The 16163-nt window shown below is 37.3% G+C and overlaps 3 protein-coding genes across 10 annotated transcripts; 1 reads left to right on the top strand and 2 right to left on the bottom strand.

Moving 5' to 3' along the window:
* The first annotated feature begins 1646 nt into the window (after positions 1-1646).
* Positions 1647-2507, top strand: LOC132173429 (early nodulin-like protein 6). Its single transcript, XM_059584933.2, has 2 exons — positions 1647-1851; positions 2128-2507. The coding sequence occupies exons 1-2, from the start codon at positions 1647-1649 to the stop codon at positions 2505-2507; spliced, it is 585 nt and encodes a 194-aa protein (XP_059440916.2).
* A 188-nt stretch (positions 2508-2695) lies between these two features.
* AHG2 (Polynucleotidyl transferase, ribonuclease H-like superfamily protein) lies at positions 2696-8542 on the bottom strand. Of its 6 annotated transcripts, none has more exons than XM_059587820.2 (10): positions 8139-8542; positions 7759-7889; positions 7071-7399; positions 5843-5956; positions 5296-5422; positions 4944-5214; positions 3828-4632; positions 3295-3583; positions 3057-3200; positions 2696-2983 (listed from the first exon to the last, which is right to left on the bottom strand). In XM_059587820.2, the coding sequence occupies exons 1-8, from the start codon at positions 8504-8506 to the stop codon at positions 3578-3580; spliced, it is 2151 nt and encodes a 716-aa protein (XP_059443803.2). In that variant the 5' UTR covers positions 8507-8542; the 3' UTR covers positions 2696-2983; positions 3057-3200; positions 3295-3577. The 6 variants fall into 6 exon arrangements, with proteins under 6 accessions (XP_059443803.2, XP_088370734.1, XP_059443802.2 ...); XM_088514608.1 differs by having other exon boundaries at positions 3295-3490; XM_059587819.2 differs by having other exon boundaries at positions 3057-3218; positions 3295-4632.
* An 880-nt stretch (positions 8543-9422) lies between these two features.
* On the bottom strand, positions 9423-16144 carry LOC132173372 (NOL1/NOP2/sun family protein / antitermination NusB domain-containing protein). Of its 3 annotated transcripts, XM_059584858.2 has the most exons (18): positions 15960-16138; positions 15448-15510; positions 15059-15213; positions 14532-14645; positions 14115-14180; positions 13532-13615; positions 13362-13448; positions 12585-12676; positions 12440-12500; positions 12060-12119; positions 11809-11869; positions 11357-11464; positions 10972-11090; positions 10801-10872; positions 10596-10681; positions 10004-10100; positions 9613-9751; positions 9423-9532 (listed from the first exon to the last, which is right to left on the bottom strand). In XM_059584858.2, the coding sequence occupies exons 1-17, from the start codon at positions 16087-16089 to the stop codon at positions 9620-9622; spliced, it is 1587 nt and encodes a 528-aa protein (XP_059440841.1). In that variant the 5' UTR covers positions 16090-16138; the 3' UTR covers positions 9423-9532; positions 9613-9619. The 3 variants fall into 3 exon arrangements, 2 of the variants coding, with proteins under 2 accessions (XP_059440841.1, XP_059440840.1); XM_059584857.2 differs by having other exon boundaries at positions 9423-9751; positions 15960-16144; XR_009439318.2 differs by lacking the exons at positions 9423-9532; positions 9613-9751 and having other exon boundaries at positions 10009-10100; positions 10596-10674; positions 15960-16140.
* Positions 16145-16163: the final 19 nt, after the last annotated feature.

Genomic DNA, 16163 nt, shown 5'->3' with positions numbered 1-16163 from the left:
AAATTGTTTATTTAATAAATCATAACAAGCAATGTGTAACTTGGCAGGCTGCTCAATAGGCAGCAAGAGGAATATAAATTGATTTTGAATTCTTTGTTTAATTGGAAACCCAACCATGTATGCCAAAATATAAATGTAGTAGTGCATCTGCTAGCTTTTAAAAATGTCATAAATCAAATATGGATAGATGAAATACCTAATTGTATTTGTAATATTGTTCAAACAGAGCAAATTGCTTCGACTGATTTTGATATAAGAGAAGTGAACTATTATCCTAAAAACAAAAAAAAAAATTAAAGGGCAGCAAGAGGGTATGCCATATGCAATGACAGTTACCAAATATAGAACACTTTCAGGCTCCTCTGTGATTCACGTGGTTACCTTAATATTTCCTCACTCAAATTGATGTCACTCTGGAAAGTATCACAACTGTACATACTTGCAATCAACTCACCAATCTCAATTCCCAAACATGCACGCGCAATCCACTTTTTATTTATTTATATATATATATATATATATATATATATATAAAATTGATGTATGATATTGTTACGTTAATCGTAGTTAAATTTAATATTTTGTGATCGACTTAATAAGTAACATGTGAATTATTATGTCAGTTTGTAATAAATTTTTAATAAAAGTTATAATACTCGTAACAGTACTCAACTTTATTTTACTTGTCATTAAAATGAATAATGCTATACTCACTCTCATTTCTTTACATAATTTGTTCACACCTATAGGTACACGTGGCTTTTAAAATTACGATTGGATATGAGATAAATCTTTATTGAATTTTGATTCAATGATAGTTTTAATACAGGTGTAAAAAAATAGTGTAAAGAAATGAGAATAAGTGTAGCATTTCTCTACTCTCTTTATTACTAGTAACATTGTGAGTGTGAAGAAATGCTATAGTCTAATCTTGAGATTTATTAAAAAAATCTAACTTATCAATTTCTCTTAATTATTTTACCAGTTATATATTGTCACTTAATCTGTAAATTAATGACTTTATAGGAAAAGTTGCATTAATTTTCCCTACATTTTTTTAGTGAATTAAGACAATTAATCAATTCCTTTCCAAAACTAATGTTTCTTGAATCATCACGCCAGTTGTAGTGGTAGTGGTCTCCACCTTCTTGGTCTTGGATGTGGAAAGAGTCAAAACACAATTAACTTCACACCGGCCCCATTGATTTATCATATTTCCATTTAACCCATGTAACGTCTCTGCTACAAATTCATGCATGCACAGCCACAGGACCACAAGAGGCAAGCGAAAGAAACCCGGTAGATATATATTAATATAATTCTTCTTTCAACTTTCCTCAGTCAAACTGACTGATCACGTCACAAGATCGGAAAGATCGTGGCCGTCCATTCAGTTGATCATAAAAATGTTGGGACTGGGGACCACCACGTACATGCACGTGGCCCCCTCCCCCGTACGAGGTGGTGGTCGATCTACCACTACTAGTACCAGGTTTAACTTCCCCACCACCCCCACTTCTTGCCCACGCGAGCAATAAGTAACTAACTTTAACTGCCACGCCACTTCCCTCCCTTTCTATTACTTCACTTCGCTGAGACGGCTGTGTCATTAGCATTATTGGAGCTGTGCTACGATCAATTAATAAATGGCTTCTCCTTCAGTTGCTAAGCTCTTCAACTATGGCATGCTCTCGACATTTTTAATTACCACTTTGGTTGCTGTGTCTGTGTCTTCGTTTCAGTTCCAGGTCGGCGGGGACAGAGGTTGGATCAATCCCGCCGGAAATGAGACGGCGGAGGATTACAACAAGTGGGCTGAAAAAAATAGGTTCCATGTTGGAGATGTTCTTTGTAAGTTTATAGAATTTCTCATATTTCAGATAAAGTTCATCTAATCCAATTCATTAATTAAATTGACATATATATATATATACAAAATGTAGTATTGTTAATGTGATTCTCACGTGCATTATAAAAAATGTACGTAAAAATTACATGCATTTTGAAGACATGTCAATTTAATAGACTAATTTAAAAGAAAACTTTGTTAATTTCTCTTAAAATATTTTTTACCTAAAGCAATCTACACAAACTTGTCTTTTATTATTTTGTTTTTCTGTCTTCTAGATTTCGAGTACCAGAATGACTCGGTGCTGGTAGTGAACTACACAGATTACAGAGATTGTATTGTGTCCAATCCAATCTCTAAATTTGAAGATGGAAATACAGTTTTACGTATAGACCGATACGGGTTTTTCTACTTCATCAGTGGGCAGCCCGGTCACTGCGACACCGGTCAGAAACTGGTTATCCGTGTGATGGTGCAGTCAGCTGAAGTTCAGACCCCAGCATCTTCACCTAAAGAAAATGGTGATTCAGGCGATGATGGTTGGGATTCTTTCAACTGGGGGCCGCCTTCAATGAATTCTACCATCAAGCTGTCTGTTGCTTCATACTTTTTAACCATTCTGGGGGGCGTGCTGGTTATTTTCTATGTTTTCATGTAGGATAGGATAGATGATCCTATATTATGGTATTTCTAGGAGATTAATCGTTGTCATTTTCATGGTTGTTTTCATCCGGTTTAGTGGTGTTGTAGTTGACTGATGATTGCCTTATAGAGCATGATATATTATATATGCCTTGTTTGGAAGTAGATTTGTTCTTGCATGTCTTTATTTTCAGTACAAATTCATATGCAAATTTAGGATTAAGTTATATGAAAAAATTCAAAGTTTCACATGATGCTGTGGCTACAATTTGGACAGTCAGTGCTGCAATGGAACTATCAATCTAAATAGCACTTAAAAATGTGGCAAAATCGGCGCCTCTAGATGTAAACAGTAGTGAAACTGTCCACACCTACCTCCTCCTAGAAGGCTGGGAAAGTATTCAGAGGTGCGAGCTTCTCCAGATTCGTCTTTGGATGCATTCCCTTGACAGTAGAAAGGTCCCCTCCCCTTGGTCCTCTCCTCCCATCTTACTTACAAAAAAAAAAAATGCAGTTAAAAATAACAAAAAATATAAGCTAGTTTCTGATTCACAGTATCACTTACCACTACTCAAGATATCTTTCCATCTAAATGGTGGTTTCATTGTTTCAATCAAACTGTGAACCATTTAGTCGATGTAGCTGAGTCTCTGCTTGCAAACCCTTAATGCTGCTCAGTTGCTTGTATATAGGGCTTTAAAGCCAAGTCCTGGCTTAGAAGCATTACCTATTAGTAATCGATGAGATGTTGTATTTTGATGATAAAATGAAATAACCAACGAGCTATTAAATTGTGAACTTACATCACAAAGTTGCATGACTCAAAATATTCTCCCAGTTATGATAGCAAGCCCCTCCCCGGCCGGAGAGCCTCCAGGACAAGGAGGCTGCGGTCAACCATCCACTCTCGAGATTCAGATTGATCAATCGAACTCCACATCCTACCAGTTCGCTAAGCAGACTCACTCTACCAAAGGGCAACAAAGGCTGGAACTATTCCTGCTGAAAACAAGGACCTACTTCTCATCCTAGGAGTTAGCAGGTATCTCGCTAGATATGCTCTTTAGGCACATGAACACACATGGATCACATCTAGACAAATAGAAGCAGGGCAGCGAGCAATGACACGAAATGTGCACCACGGTGGGAAAAAAATGAAAAGGCAGTGTCGATGCAAATTCATAAATTCATTTCCTTTGCTTTTGCTGTTTGTTACATTTCTAATGCTAACATTTGTATCACTAAGATACATTGCTTACAGGGAAAAAAGGTATAAATAAATTGAACTAAAAGATTCAGCCTCTTATGCCAAGAATTACAAGTTATTAGTACTAACCTGATTGGCTTCAGCTGTAGATAAAGAATCTATGATCTCACAATGGCCGGATAATATATCTTTTTCCACATTGTGCTCAGAATTTTCAGCAGATTTAGGAACATTACGTATTGCATTGTCTTCTCTAAAACTTCCATTTTCTTGGCTCTCCACTGCTAGCTTGGGTTCTATCACTTGAGTCTTCCATTTAATACCAACCGCCTCTGCCTGATCGGCAAACAAGACTTCAGAAATGGGTGAGCTGCAAATATCTTTATAAATTTCATAACTAGCAGCACGAGTGTTTCCACCTTCCAAAAGTTTTGCAAGAGGATGCAAAACTGAGATAGGACCATCACTTCTCTCTAAAGTTTCCTTTAGAACCAGAAAGTCAGAGACAAACCCTGCCTTGCTGAATTGAACAAACACTGCAGATTCATCTAAGTGGTAGACAGAAGTTACAGAGGTTGGGCTGAAGACTTTAGAGATGCATTGTCTTATCTCCTGTGCCTTGAGTTTGGATGGGAATCCCCAGATTAAAATAATGTTCTCAAAAAGAATCTTTGAGTATTGCTTTTTGGGATACTTAGTTCCCAAAGGCTCTTCAATCTTACCAGTACTTAAATCAATAATGTCTCCATTAGTCCAACTGAGATATAAATGGTTAATTTGCTTATAGAGCTTTTCATTATGGGCTAAATTTTCAGACGGCAAATGCAGTTTAAAATCAATGCCTAGATGACTGCAAGCCTGGGCAAAGATACATCCCGTCATAAAAGCATCATACCCAGCTTCATGCTTGGCTCCAGAGTTCCAGTTGGAGGTCCTGCAAATATGTTCACTACAGGTATCAACTCCTCAGCTTGGACAAGAAAGACAAGTAGCAGGCACAGGACTTCATTATTTGACAAATTATGCCAAGATGAAACGGAAAACATTTTTCACTCTACCGTTTTTAAGTCTTGAAGAAAAAACTGGTGATTGACACACATGGAAGCTGCATGTGCCAACTATATACGTCTCAATAAGCAGATAGTAGCATATACCATGTTTATGTAATATTATTGTAACTTGTGGCAATCAAATAGAATAAAGCACGACCAAGATATACTTTTAAGGGCAAAATGGAAAGTGAACCTTATATCATCCACTTGAACCTCCACTTGCACAGGTTGGAGAAAAGCCAGCCCCTTGCTTTCAGAACCAAAAGCAATTTGTGAACACAAGCGAGCAAATGCTGACGATAGAGATGTGCTGGACTTATTCATCCGTTGTTGGAGTACATAATTGGCATTCAAGAGTAATTTGGTGTCAACGATGTGAGGAAAGTACTTGTTAATGGAGGAGACAAATTCTTCCCCAGTCAAAGGAAGAGGACCTAAGAATTTGCTGTATACATGTGCAATATCTGTGTAATGGAAAGAAACCATCTTAGTAATACTAAATAATAGTAATAACCTCTTCATGAAACTTCGAATGAGAGTTGTACCCAGAAAGCAATTGTGACCAACAATCAACTTCTGCTCTGAGGAAAGGAGGTCAATAACTTGGCGAAACCCAATTGCAGATTGGATTTTCATCTCCGCTCCTCGGCGATGCTCATCTTTCACCTCTTTCTGCAAAAGATTAGGATACAGAAAATTATAATTTCCTGCGAGGTGTATAAGATTACATGAAAATAGATTTAATATTTCTTTTTCTCCCCATACCCACTTTCAGCACCATCAGGACCATACAAGAGATGCCAAAAATCTATGCCCTGATACTTCATATTTCAAATATATTTTTAAGAAAATTCTCAGTTCAAAATTTGAAAATCTTAGTTCAAATTTCGAAAATCTTAGCCAGCCCAAACTTGAAAAGGCTAAGACCTCCTTGAAGGGAAAAATGAATTAAGATTACAGTTTTAGTAATTGAAAACAATTTAACCAAGTCAACATATTAATTAGTCTTTCATATCAGAAGAACATTTGGAAATTTTACTTTCACATGTATGTGTACATCACTAGATTTTTCCCAAGGACATATTATCTTACCATAAGCAAGTCTATGTCATCCTTGGATTCTGTATACACTACTAGTTGTTGTGAGCAGAAATTCTCACCAGTCACATGAACATAAGTAAGATCTTCGAAATGCTTGTTAATGACCTGCAAATTTTCAATTTCACATTCAGCAAGATAAGGCCTTGTGCAAAAGCATTCTATTCTTTTACAATTTTTCTTCTTCTAATAAGTTAAGTCATTGACTTAAAAAGAAATAAAGGTTGCAACCCCAGTATATAGGAAGTATACAATAGAAACATGCAAAAAGAAAAGCTAGCATCTAAAATACAAAGGATTCAAAAATTCCCATGACAAAGAAAATAGATGAGTGTTAGTTGTAAATTGCAAACCAAACTTACATTTAGAGAATAAAAAAGGGGTTACAGTTTTCGAAAGTCAGGCTCTTGATAAGTTAAAACGCAGTAGCAGATCTTATCAGGCTATAACTATATAGAATTAATATGCATGCAAATCCTAGTAGATTACCAGTTAACACTGCATAAGACAAAAAGATGTATTACCCAGACTCATAGCAAAGTATTCTGTGCATAATGCACTAAGCATGATCTATCATGAAATGGCAAAACATAAGTACCAACTTTCAGTCCTGCTGAGCCACCAATCATCCAAAATGCTCACTATCTTGCATACTAAATAAAGTTAGAATTGAAATTGAGTTAAGAATTTTAATGTCTTATACATTGGTTATTAGTATTTTAAACTGGCTTAGACAGAGCAGACTGCGATATGTAGAAACAACTTTGTGTTTCTTGAACTGTTTTCTGGAGACTGGAGTAGACAAAACATTTTAGACTTATAAATCACATCTACATTTTTTTTTTCTGCGTACTTTACTTATCAAAAAAAAAAAATCTTCAGCTAAGGATATAAAAAAGGAAAAACAAGAAACATTTGAGATAGTATACCATGTCAGACACATGTAATTTTCTATTTATGTCATGCCTCATAGTAAGCCCTTGACCAACTAAATACAGTTCAGACTTCCTAATGCACAAGACACACGTGCGAGCGCGCACAACCCTTGGGCTATGCTTGGGAGAAGTCTAGAACTAGGTTAACCTGACTGATTTAAGTGTTACTTTGTTTTTCAGGGAATATACAGCTCTACCGAAGTCCACCTCTTCATCAAAACATGATGCTAGAAACCAAAAATTCAAAATCAGGCAACTCCAAGCTAATTGAGATTATAATACCTTACCCATTGAATTAACTTAAACTGATGAGAAGTAAACCCAGTCAGACTAATAGCTGGCCGCATCTTAAAGAAAATGGTTTGAAATTGTTGCTTTGAGTCATTTGAGTTCCACTGAAGTTGGAACCCTCCATTTCTATCCCGTAATAACCCATCGCACCATTCGCGGAATCTGTTCTTGATTCGTTCAGTGAACAGAATGTCAGCCATGCGGTCCAATCGTACATCTCTAACTTCTTTCAGGTTGCACCATGTATCTGATAATGTATCCTCGTATGCCCCATTCAAACGTCTTAGAGCTTCATGTTCTTGTTGTCTGGATAAATAAGATATTCCTGAGAATATCCAAGATTAAGTTCTCAAACCGAAAGCATATAAAAAGCATGATGAAATAACAAGGTAGAACTACATGTCTCGTCGGTATGACATAATTAAAAAGAACAGAGCTTATCAAACTGCCCCAAAACCACACACCCCCCCCCCCCCCCCCCCCCCCTATCTCCGCAGTTTTCCCATCTTGATCAACAATATTATAACTGGAATTGCTTTTTTGGTTTTTACATTCAAACCTAAAATTCTTTACATGACAAAATTAATGTGTTAAGCAAACAAAGCACGTGCACCAATTACAAAAAGTAATTACAGTTAAAGCTTAAGGTACAAAAGCAAATACAAAAAGGCAAGACAAAACTACCTTCATATATGCATGCGTTGAAATCAAACTGGTATCTAGCTAAGAAGTCAATTGACGTGGTCTGGCAGAGAAACTCGTAAGAGGGGCCATCGACCGGCAGCTCTTGACGCGGAAACACATAGAAATTGTGCCTGTCAAAGCACATTAGCAATGTCTGTCAATTTCATCAACTATTATTTCTGGACTAGCACGATTGATGCTAAAAACAAACTAAAATGAGCTTGCCATTTCCCAAACCAATGGCCTAAATTCTGTGCAACCTAATAGAAATCATTATATCTTGCTCGGTTCCTACACTCCCTTAATCCATCGAACCTAAAATTTTCTTTTATTTTCCGAGCAACCAAACAGAGCACATTTGAGCTGGGCGCGGAACTTACGGGTGAGCTACGAAGGAGTGGGTGGAAGGGTCCCAGCGGAAGGGGCAGACGCCGAACTGCAGGACGGCGAACTTCTCGGCGGAGTCCTTGACCTTGAGGTAGCGAACGTCGGAGCGGTCGAGCTCCAGGGACTCGCGCCAGGGCGCGCTGGTGACGCCGCTCATTTCCAGGTCGATGGCCACGAAGTCCGCCGCCCGCAAGTGCTGCCGCAGCTCGGCCAGCGCCGGCTTGAAGTTCGACTTCGTCACGTGCTTCAGAGGAAACGCGGCGCCGGAGGGTTTAGGTGACGAGGTTGAGAATGGACGGGCTAGGGCACGTGAGAGCGCACGTGAGAGTGCCATCCTGGTGGCACGGTGGTGCGCGTTCATTGCGGGCTAAAGAGCGAGCATAGTTTTCTACTGGTGCTGAACGGGGTTTTAGAGAGCAGGAAGATGGGACTCTGGGGACTAAAATCTACCACAAACGTCGTCGTTTCATGACATGTAACGTCGTCGCTATTATTTTTTTTCTTTTTTTGGACATAATTAAAACTTCAAATTATTTCAATTATTTATTTAATGGAGAAATGAGCATTTACTTGGTCTCAGAATCAAATAATTAACAACTAAGATCTCAAACCAAACTGGGCAAATTTAGTGAGTTTTCTTCCAAATTATGTTAGCCTATTAAATTGACATTTATCTTTACAATATGAATTCTCACGTTCATTTTTAATAAACTAGGTTAGAGAAATTTTCTCCAACCCAGCTTGAATATAAACTTTGTTCAAAGCACGTAGAGTTTAGAAATAATTTCTCTATACAAAACTTTGTCAAGCTAATGATTACAAATTATGCATTTCATAATCAGACTTCAAATGCTCCTCTGATTTGCTCATCCATATTCACACTTTCCTTGCGGTGCCTCTTCTATATGAAATACAAAAAATAACGCTAGAAACTCATCCCACAACTATTTCACAATGCCAACGTAACAGTCACAACCAATCCAAGGATTGGTTGAGACTGCCAAATCAGCACTATGAGATAAAAATATAGTTTCTAGTATTACTGAGCGGAACCGTGATAAAAATATAATTTCTAGTATTACTCAGCGGAACCGTGTTGAATCAAACAAGCCTTTTGGCTAGTCTGGACACTGTGTTCTTGCTTTATCATGGGTTTGGTTAAGCAGCTGTGTCTCAAAAACTGAATGATTATGACGAAGGTTGTACTCCACATGAATGCTTTGACTCCATAGTCCATGGTCTTGGGGAATCCAGGAATATAAGTCATGCAGCAAGCAGAAGAAAGGGCCATCATAAAAGCACGCATTAAGTACATATTTTTGGTTGTGTGCAGAAAGAGGACTTCTTCTGAATGTGAAATTTATCCTGCAAACGGTAGAATTGGTCTCTACATTTCCATCGTTTGTCAGTATTTGCAATAACTAATCTGAAATACATGTGCTGAATTGCCAGGGTTACTATACTTACATCTGATTTATAAATCTCGAACTAGACGAGCTGCAAAGGCCCCATCAAGCGAATGTTTTACCGGGTCAGAGAGATAGAAACCACGTTCCGTTACAAAGTCGGGTGGTACATATCTGTCAACTGGATCCATGGAAAATTCCTGAGACCCAAGAAAAATAGTGGAATTCTTTAACCAGACTTTTCTGTCAACTTCATTGTTCATTTTCTTTTGGGCTTCAGAAGTATATTTTGAGTTTGATCAATTATATGAGATTCTTCTTCAAAGCATTTCGTTTTCAAATCAAAAATAGATTTGCTGGTAAGTTCAATATCATCCTTAAAAGAGTATTCTTCTATGGGTTTAGGGTTTTAACATGGCACAGTAATTAAAAAGATCATGTGAAAGACCTACTGGATGCCTGAGAAGAAATGCAGCCACCCTCTCTTCATTCTCTTCAGGATCTATGGAACAGGTACTGTATATCAAAACTCCACCAGGCTTTACCAATCTATAAATGCACAAGTAAACCAAATAAACAAGAACACATTAGTTGATCAAGGGAAATGAAATCTGCTCCTATACACACTACATGTAATAATTGTCAAAGGTCCAGGGTGGGGGGAGTGGAGTCTGCTAGATCCATTCACAATTTGAACTTCATAAATCTCAACAAGTTTATTCAACAGCCAGTGCAAAAGAAGCTTGAGGGTTTCAACCTTGCATTTAGTCAAATTGATATTCAGCTTTAATGAATTCATTTCAACTCTAAATAAGCAAAGCACAACAAAGAATGAAGTTCAAAGCTTGGAAGTGTTTAACAGTGGTAAACATAAGAATTTTTCGCTTTTAGAATATTGCAGATATCTGAAGGGGCTTTACATAGTTTTCTCCCAATAAGCAAGGTTCATGTTGGCCTTAACAAAAACATGTGTTTTCATGTTGGTGCTGTGAGTCATTTAGAGAGAAAGAGAGAGAGAGAGAGGGGAAGACTATCTGGTCATACACAGATGCTGCATTGAAGAGCTCATCCTGTAAATTCTTCAGTTGTTCAATGTCCTCTAATTTCCTGTTCCAGCGTAGGTCTGCTCTCTTCAACAAAGCCAAAGAGGTAGAAACATTTAGGTAGTCACAAGCAGTCAACAATTAGATATATATTAGAAACTCGACACAGAAACAACACATGGACATACGCATGGTTCATATACTACCTTTGAGAGAACTCCCAATCCGGAACATGGAGCGTCCAGCAAAACCTTATCTCCCTTCACTGGATTTTTCTCCTGTAAAATGAAAAGAAATAGAAGAAGAAAAGGAGCATGTGAGAAATTGCAGGTTCCAAAAGAAATTCCAGCTTTACATAAGGTCTTATGATAATTTACAGCAAAGGTACGAAGATCAGCATGGATGGTGGTGATGACACTATCTACTTGGTGCAACTTGGCTGTCTCTTTAACGATTCTCAACCGGCCTTCATTTAAGTCAATTGCAGATACCATACCTGAGACACCATGAGGCATCTTCATTATCATTCATAATTGCTCAGAAGTGGAAGCCGAGAAAAGAAATTTTAAAAATCATTGTCTTTTAGGGCAAGTTATCCCACCATTCTGATATCAAAAAAGTCCAATTATCATCAAAATAAGATTTTAACTATTTTCTTACTACTGCAAATTATAAAATTATCAACAATCAAAATAGCCAAAAAAATCAGATTATCTGAAAACTTGAACTTGAGCTTTAAGGAGGCTATCTTCCAAAGAATACCCTGGCCACTTAATTGGGATGCCATGTAAAGAGTCTTTCCTCCTGGAGCAGCACAACAATCAATTATTCTCTCACCCGGTTGAGGATCCACAACAGAAACGACCATTCCTGCAATGAGATTGTAATATGGTATTTTGAGACAGCAATATACAAACTCCAACATACTTGTATTTTAAGACTAAAGCCCAATCCTTTTATCTTTTGCCTACACAGTACCTGAGAATTGAAACAAAGTAGTGCATGGTTTAATAAAAATACAGTAAGTGTATCCATGAATGTATCTAAATATGTAAACACAGGCACTGTTGGTCTTGATGAGATTATCAGGCAGCCATTAATCTATCGAGATCATCATATTGGCCAAGGCCACATGTGCACAGAAGAAAATATTTATGATTGTGGTGGAAACCATAATTTGACTCAGGCCTAAATGAAAGTTAGGATAAGATGACCTGCACTCTCATCCTGAACGGAACATAAACCATCTTTGAGTAAGCCAGCTGTTATGACAACCTGAAATGAAGAAATGCGCATGATTAAGAAATAAACACATTGTTGTTGTGGCAAAGAAATTTCAGCAACTAGCAACTGCATGGTAACAATCCTAGTCGCCATCAACTTGACAATGTAGCAGGGAGAGGACTCTTGGCCCATTTAAATAAATATATGGTTGTTTGAAAGAAACCATATATTGAACTTATACCTGTAGCCCAGTTTTAATACGGACAAAATCATCCAAATGCAAAGAAAGCTCATGTGGAACCTGAAGTTCAAGAGAAGAAAATCAATGGTAAGTATGTCTAGCACCAGGCACTCCAAGACAAGTAATAAAAGATAAAATACCATGCTCTCTCTGAGTGTGTGTTGCATGTGCATGTGCAAGTGCATCGGGGAGAGAGAGAGAGAGAGAGAGAGAGAGAAAACAGGTCCTAAAATGAAGATTAAGTAGTTGTAAATCCAAACTTTAAGGAAAACGGCCAATCAAATCATTAGTCAGGGGGTAATGCTACACAAAGTGTTTTGCGTAAAAGCATCAAGGGCTTTCAACATTTTAAAGGAAATGTTAAAAAGATAACCAAGCACCTTCAACAGATTTAGCTGCATTACAAGGTCAGCTCTTGAAACGCCTTTCCCACTGTTTGCCCTGACATTACCATCAAAAGAAACAGCTATTATATCTGGTTTCACATCAAATACTAAGCAGGAACAAAATATTGCAGCAAAAAACCTCAGGCTGAAACTGGGATCACTGTTGTTCCAGGTCATCAATCTAATGGCTTCTTCTTGCCCAACATACTTCGTCCATCGCCTTACCATCCACTAGAAAGGAGAATACAATGAACACTAAGAGAATGCAAATCTATTTTATTAGCCTTTCACTTTAGGAGAGTAAAATACCATTTTATCTTCACATTGTTTAGAAAAAGAATGAGTTTGTATGTTGTAGAATAAAGCATGCTTCTTACCAACACAGAAAATCAAATGGGAGGGCACAAAATGCCTGGGCAATGAATTATTGACAATTTGTTCATAGAACATATGAAGCATTGAATCATTCATCTAGGCAACCCTTTCAACACTTTCTTGTGAATAACAAGGAATGTTGATCATAGAGTTAATCCAGAACTTGGGCCTTTTGTCCAATGAATTGGTCTCCATGAATGTGGTTTAAAAGTATGGTACCTTGAAAGTTCAGGTTAAACTTCAGTCACATGCAATATTTTTCTGACTTAAGGAAGCTAATAGAAGTTTACAACCAATCTTTCAGGTACACCTATAAAGTTAGCCAACGATAATTCTTGTTTCCTGGAGGTATTAAATCTTGAATTCTAAAGAAAACTGCAAACACTCAGCTGTATTGATACTCAAGAGAATATTATAACGGTAAAATGTAACTCCTCAACAGCAGTCCCTTAGATAAATCAGGCTGTGTATTTACTAGGTGGTGATCCCAGGTTATATAACATTTAATAGAAGTGGTAAAAAATTGCAACTGTGTACTTACAACAGGATGAGAGTACAGAATAGCAAGAGTACGTGCTTGTGCACGTTCATCACCCTCCACTTTGGGTAGAGGAAGAGAGTTGTTTTCCTGCAATGCAAAGTTCAGGGGATTCAATAAATTCCTAACAGTTACCACATAATTATAGCATATATGAATTGATAATGGCAAACCTTAAGCAAAACAAGCTTCCGCAGAATCCCATTGACCAAGTTACCAGCACCAGGTCTTAGGGCAACCTTTGCAAGCCTCACATTCTGCAATTATATTTAAAAGAATGTGACAAAATAAAATGAGCAATTTCAGGGAACATTTAAACCAATAGTTACATAAAAAAAGGGTGAAGATTTGGAAGTCATAGCGACAGGAGTGAAACTAGGCCACACTCAACTTGACATAAATTTGTTACATTCAAAGGTTTGAAATTTATGATAGGTGCCACATAGGAGATCTTCATGTCAAAATCAGAATGGAAACTCATGAAACAATCACATCTTTCACAAAATACGCTAATCACCAAAAAGCGTGGGCAAAGAACAATTGGGTTTCACGTATTATTATTGAATCTAAGTCCTAAAAACCGACACCCAGCACACACCATCACAGCAAATGCTCAGTCTACCTATACCAACCTTTCATTTTTTAAGAACGAAAATGATAACCAATCTGTAGCTAAAATAAATTAGAACAACCAACTGCAAGATTACTACATATTATCTTATCTGAAGTAAATAATTAAATGTAAGCAGAAATTACCTCATCTACAACAGCATATTGTGGCATATCGAGCTTGACAATCTCATAGAAACCTATTCGGAGAATCTGGAACCAGAGATAAAAATTGTAATTTATTGAGATACTTATGAGTAAAAGATCACGCTGTCCAAATATATTTCCAAAGAATCTTGGGAATGGTTTGGATTCACAGATGAAACCCCCAATTTGATTCAAAAGCATTCAAGTGGGAAGTATTTTGAAAAATACAAATGAAAAATAAGTCTATATAATATAAATGATTAGTACGTGTCCAAGTTTAGAAATGTACAAATTTAGGATATATTTATAAAATCGGCCTTTCCATGCAAGCCCACTCAATTGTACTGTAATAATGCCTGTTGTTACATCATAGTTGACAATGCATGCAAACAAGCCAACAAGAATAAGCAAAAATACCTGTAAGAGAAGAGGCTCCATTCTTCTAAATGTGCTCTCATCATGGCATATAGAACAGATCAAATAATCAAGAAATCTCCTCCAACGGATGGTGCCCCCAACAATATCTGTAACCTATATTATTGTTGAAGACAAATTTTTAAGAAAAGGTAGAAATGGAAGAGTTTAGTTGCATGATAGATTTTGCTGACTAAAAGAGAGTATTATGATCTCACTTTCACTCAAAAACATCTATGCAAAATGAACCCATTAAGTGAACATATAATGTCAATATTTTCCTCCATTATTCCTTGAAAAAGTGAAATGAGATTAGGGGAAAAGATCTTGATGTGGCAGACTCAACCTGCCATTGCATAAGTCATTGTTTAGAAGAAAAAAAATCCAACGGTTGATTAGGACTGCTACACTAGTATTGTGGGATAGTTATGGGATAAAAATGTGGTATATAACAAGTCTCAATTTAGAATATTAATAGAATTTTTTATTTTTTTTAATATACAGAGAACAGATGAGGGATAGGAAATAACCAATCTAAGATCACGGTCATCTAACTCCCGGGTACGAAATCCGAGAGTTCTTTCAACATATCCCATCTCGTTATCACCAGAACCCTTCCCTTTCTCATTCAAAAGGTCAGCAAAAGCACCACCCAGCTCTATTCTCATCAACCTCACTGCAGACACTGTATAAAGCCAAAAACAAATTGACATGAGAAATCCAAACAAGCACAAAGATCTGACAACTATTCTTACAGCCTATTACAGACGCACCGCTTATGTGATATTCCCAAAGCTAAGCGCAGTTTAACAAATTATTGATTAACCACAGGAAGGCACATAACAAAAACACCAAAATCCAATTCTATCATCCACTAATAGTACAACATACACAGAGACACATAGAAGAGCTGTATTACCTGCCCTGTGAGGTGAGACCTCCGAATTCAGCTTCTGCGTCTTGCTAGAGGGCTTGTGAGAACCTGAAAAAATCGAATTTTTCAAGTCAATCACAGCAAACTAGAAATGAGTTAAACAGAAGTTACACTCATACTATTAAACTCACGCTCCCCTGATTTCCGAGTTAAAAAAAAAAAAAAAAAAAAAAAAAGGATTGAACCACAAATAAGCGCAATGGCTGCATTGCACTCGTTTACAAGGACGCCTATTGCTTTCCTTACACTTTCTCAGAAACCAAACGAAAAAAAAAGTTCACTTTTTCTCAAATAGCATAAAAAAAAACGAAACCCAAACTCATACTACTAAAACACACCCTCCCTTAGTTGCTGAGAAAGAAAACAAGAATATTGAACCTCTACTTAGAGCAATGGTAACTATTATGCTCATTTAAGTGGAGGCTTTTTCGTTTTTGGTTGTCAAAGGGAACCTCGAATTTTTCCAGGAACCAAACAGGGAGGTCTTAGCGTTTTACCTTTCCTAGGATTGTAAATAGGTGTCTTCGGCTCCCGGGTTCTCTTGGCGAACTTCAGTGGCTTTGTAGAAGCCTTGTGGCGGGTCTCAGCTGCAGAGAAACTTACACGGAGGGACAGCACGAGCGCCATTGATGCTCCAACTTCGACTCTCCTACAGAAAGCGGTCGTGTTGGATAAAATTACGAAACTACACCCACTTAACT

This window comes from Corylus avellana, chromosome 3 (assembly GCF_965113065.1).
Source record: "Corylus avellana chromosome 3, dhCorAvel1.hap1.2, whole genome shotgun sequence".
NCBI classification, from domain to species: Eukaryota; Viridiplantae; Streptophyta; class Magnoliopsida; order Fagales; family Betulaceae; genus Corylus; species Corylus avellana.
Note: the sequence above shows the minus strand (reverse complement) of the source record. Positions and strands in the feature narration are given on the sequence as shown.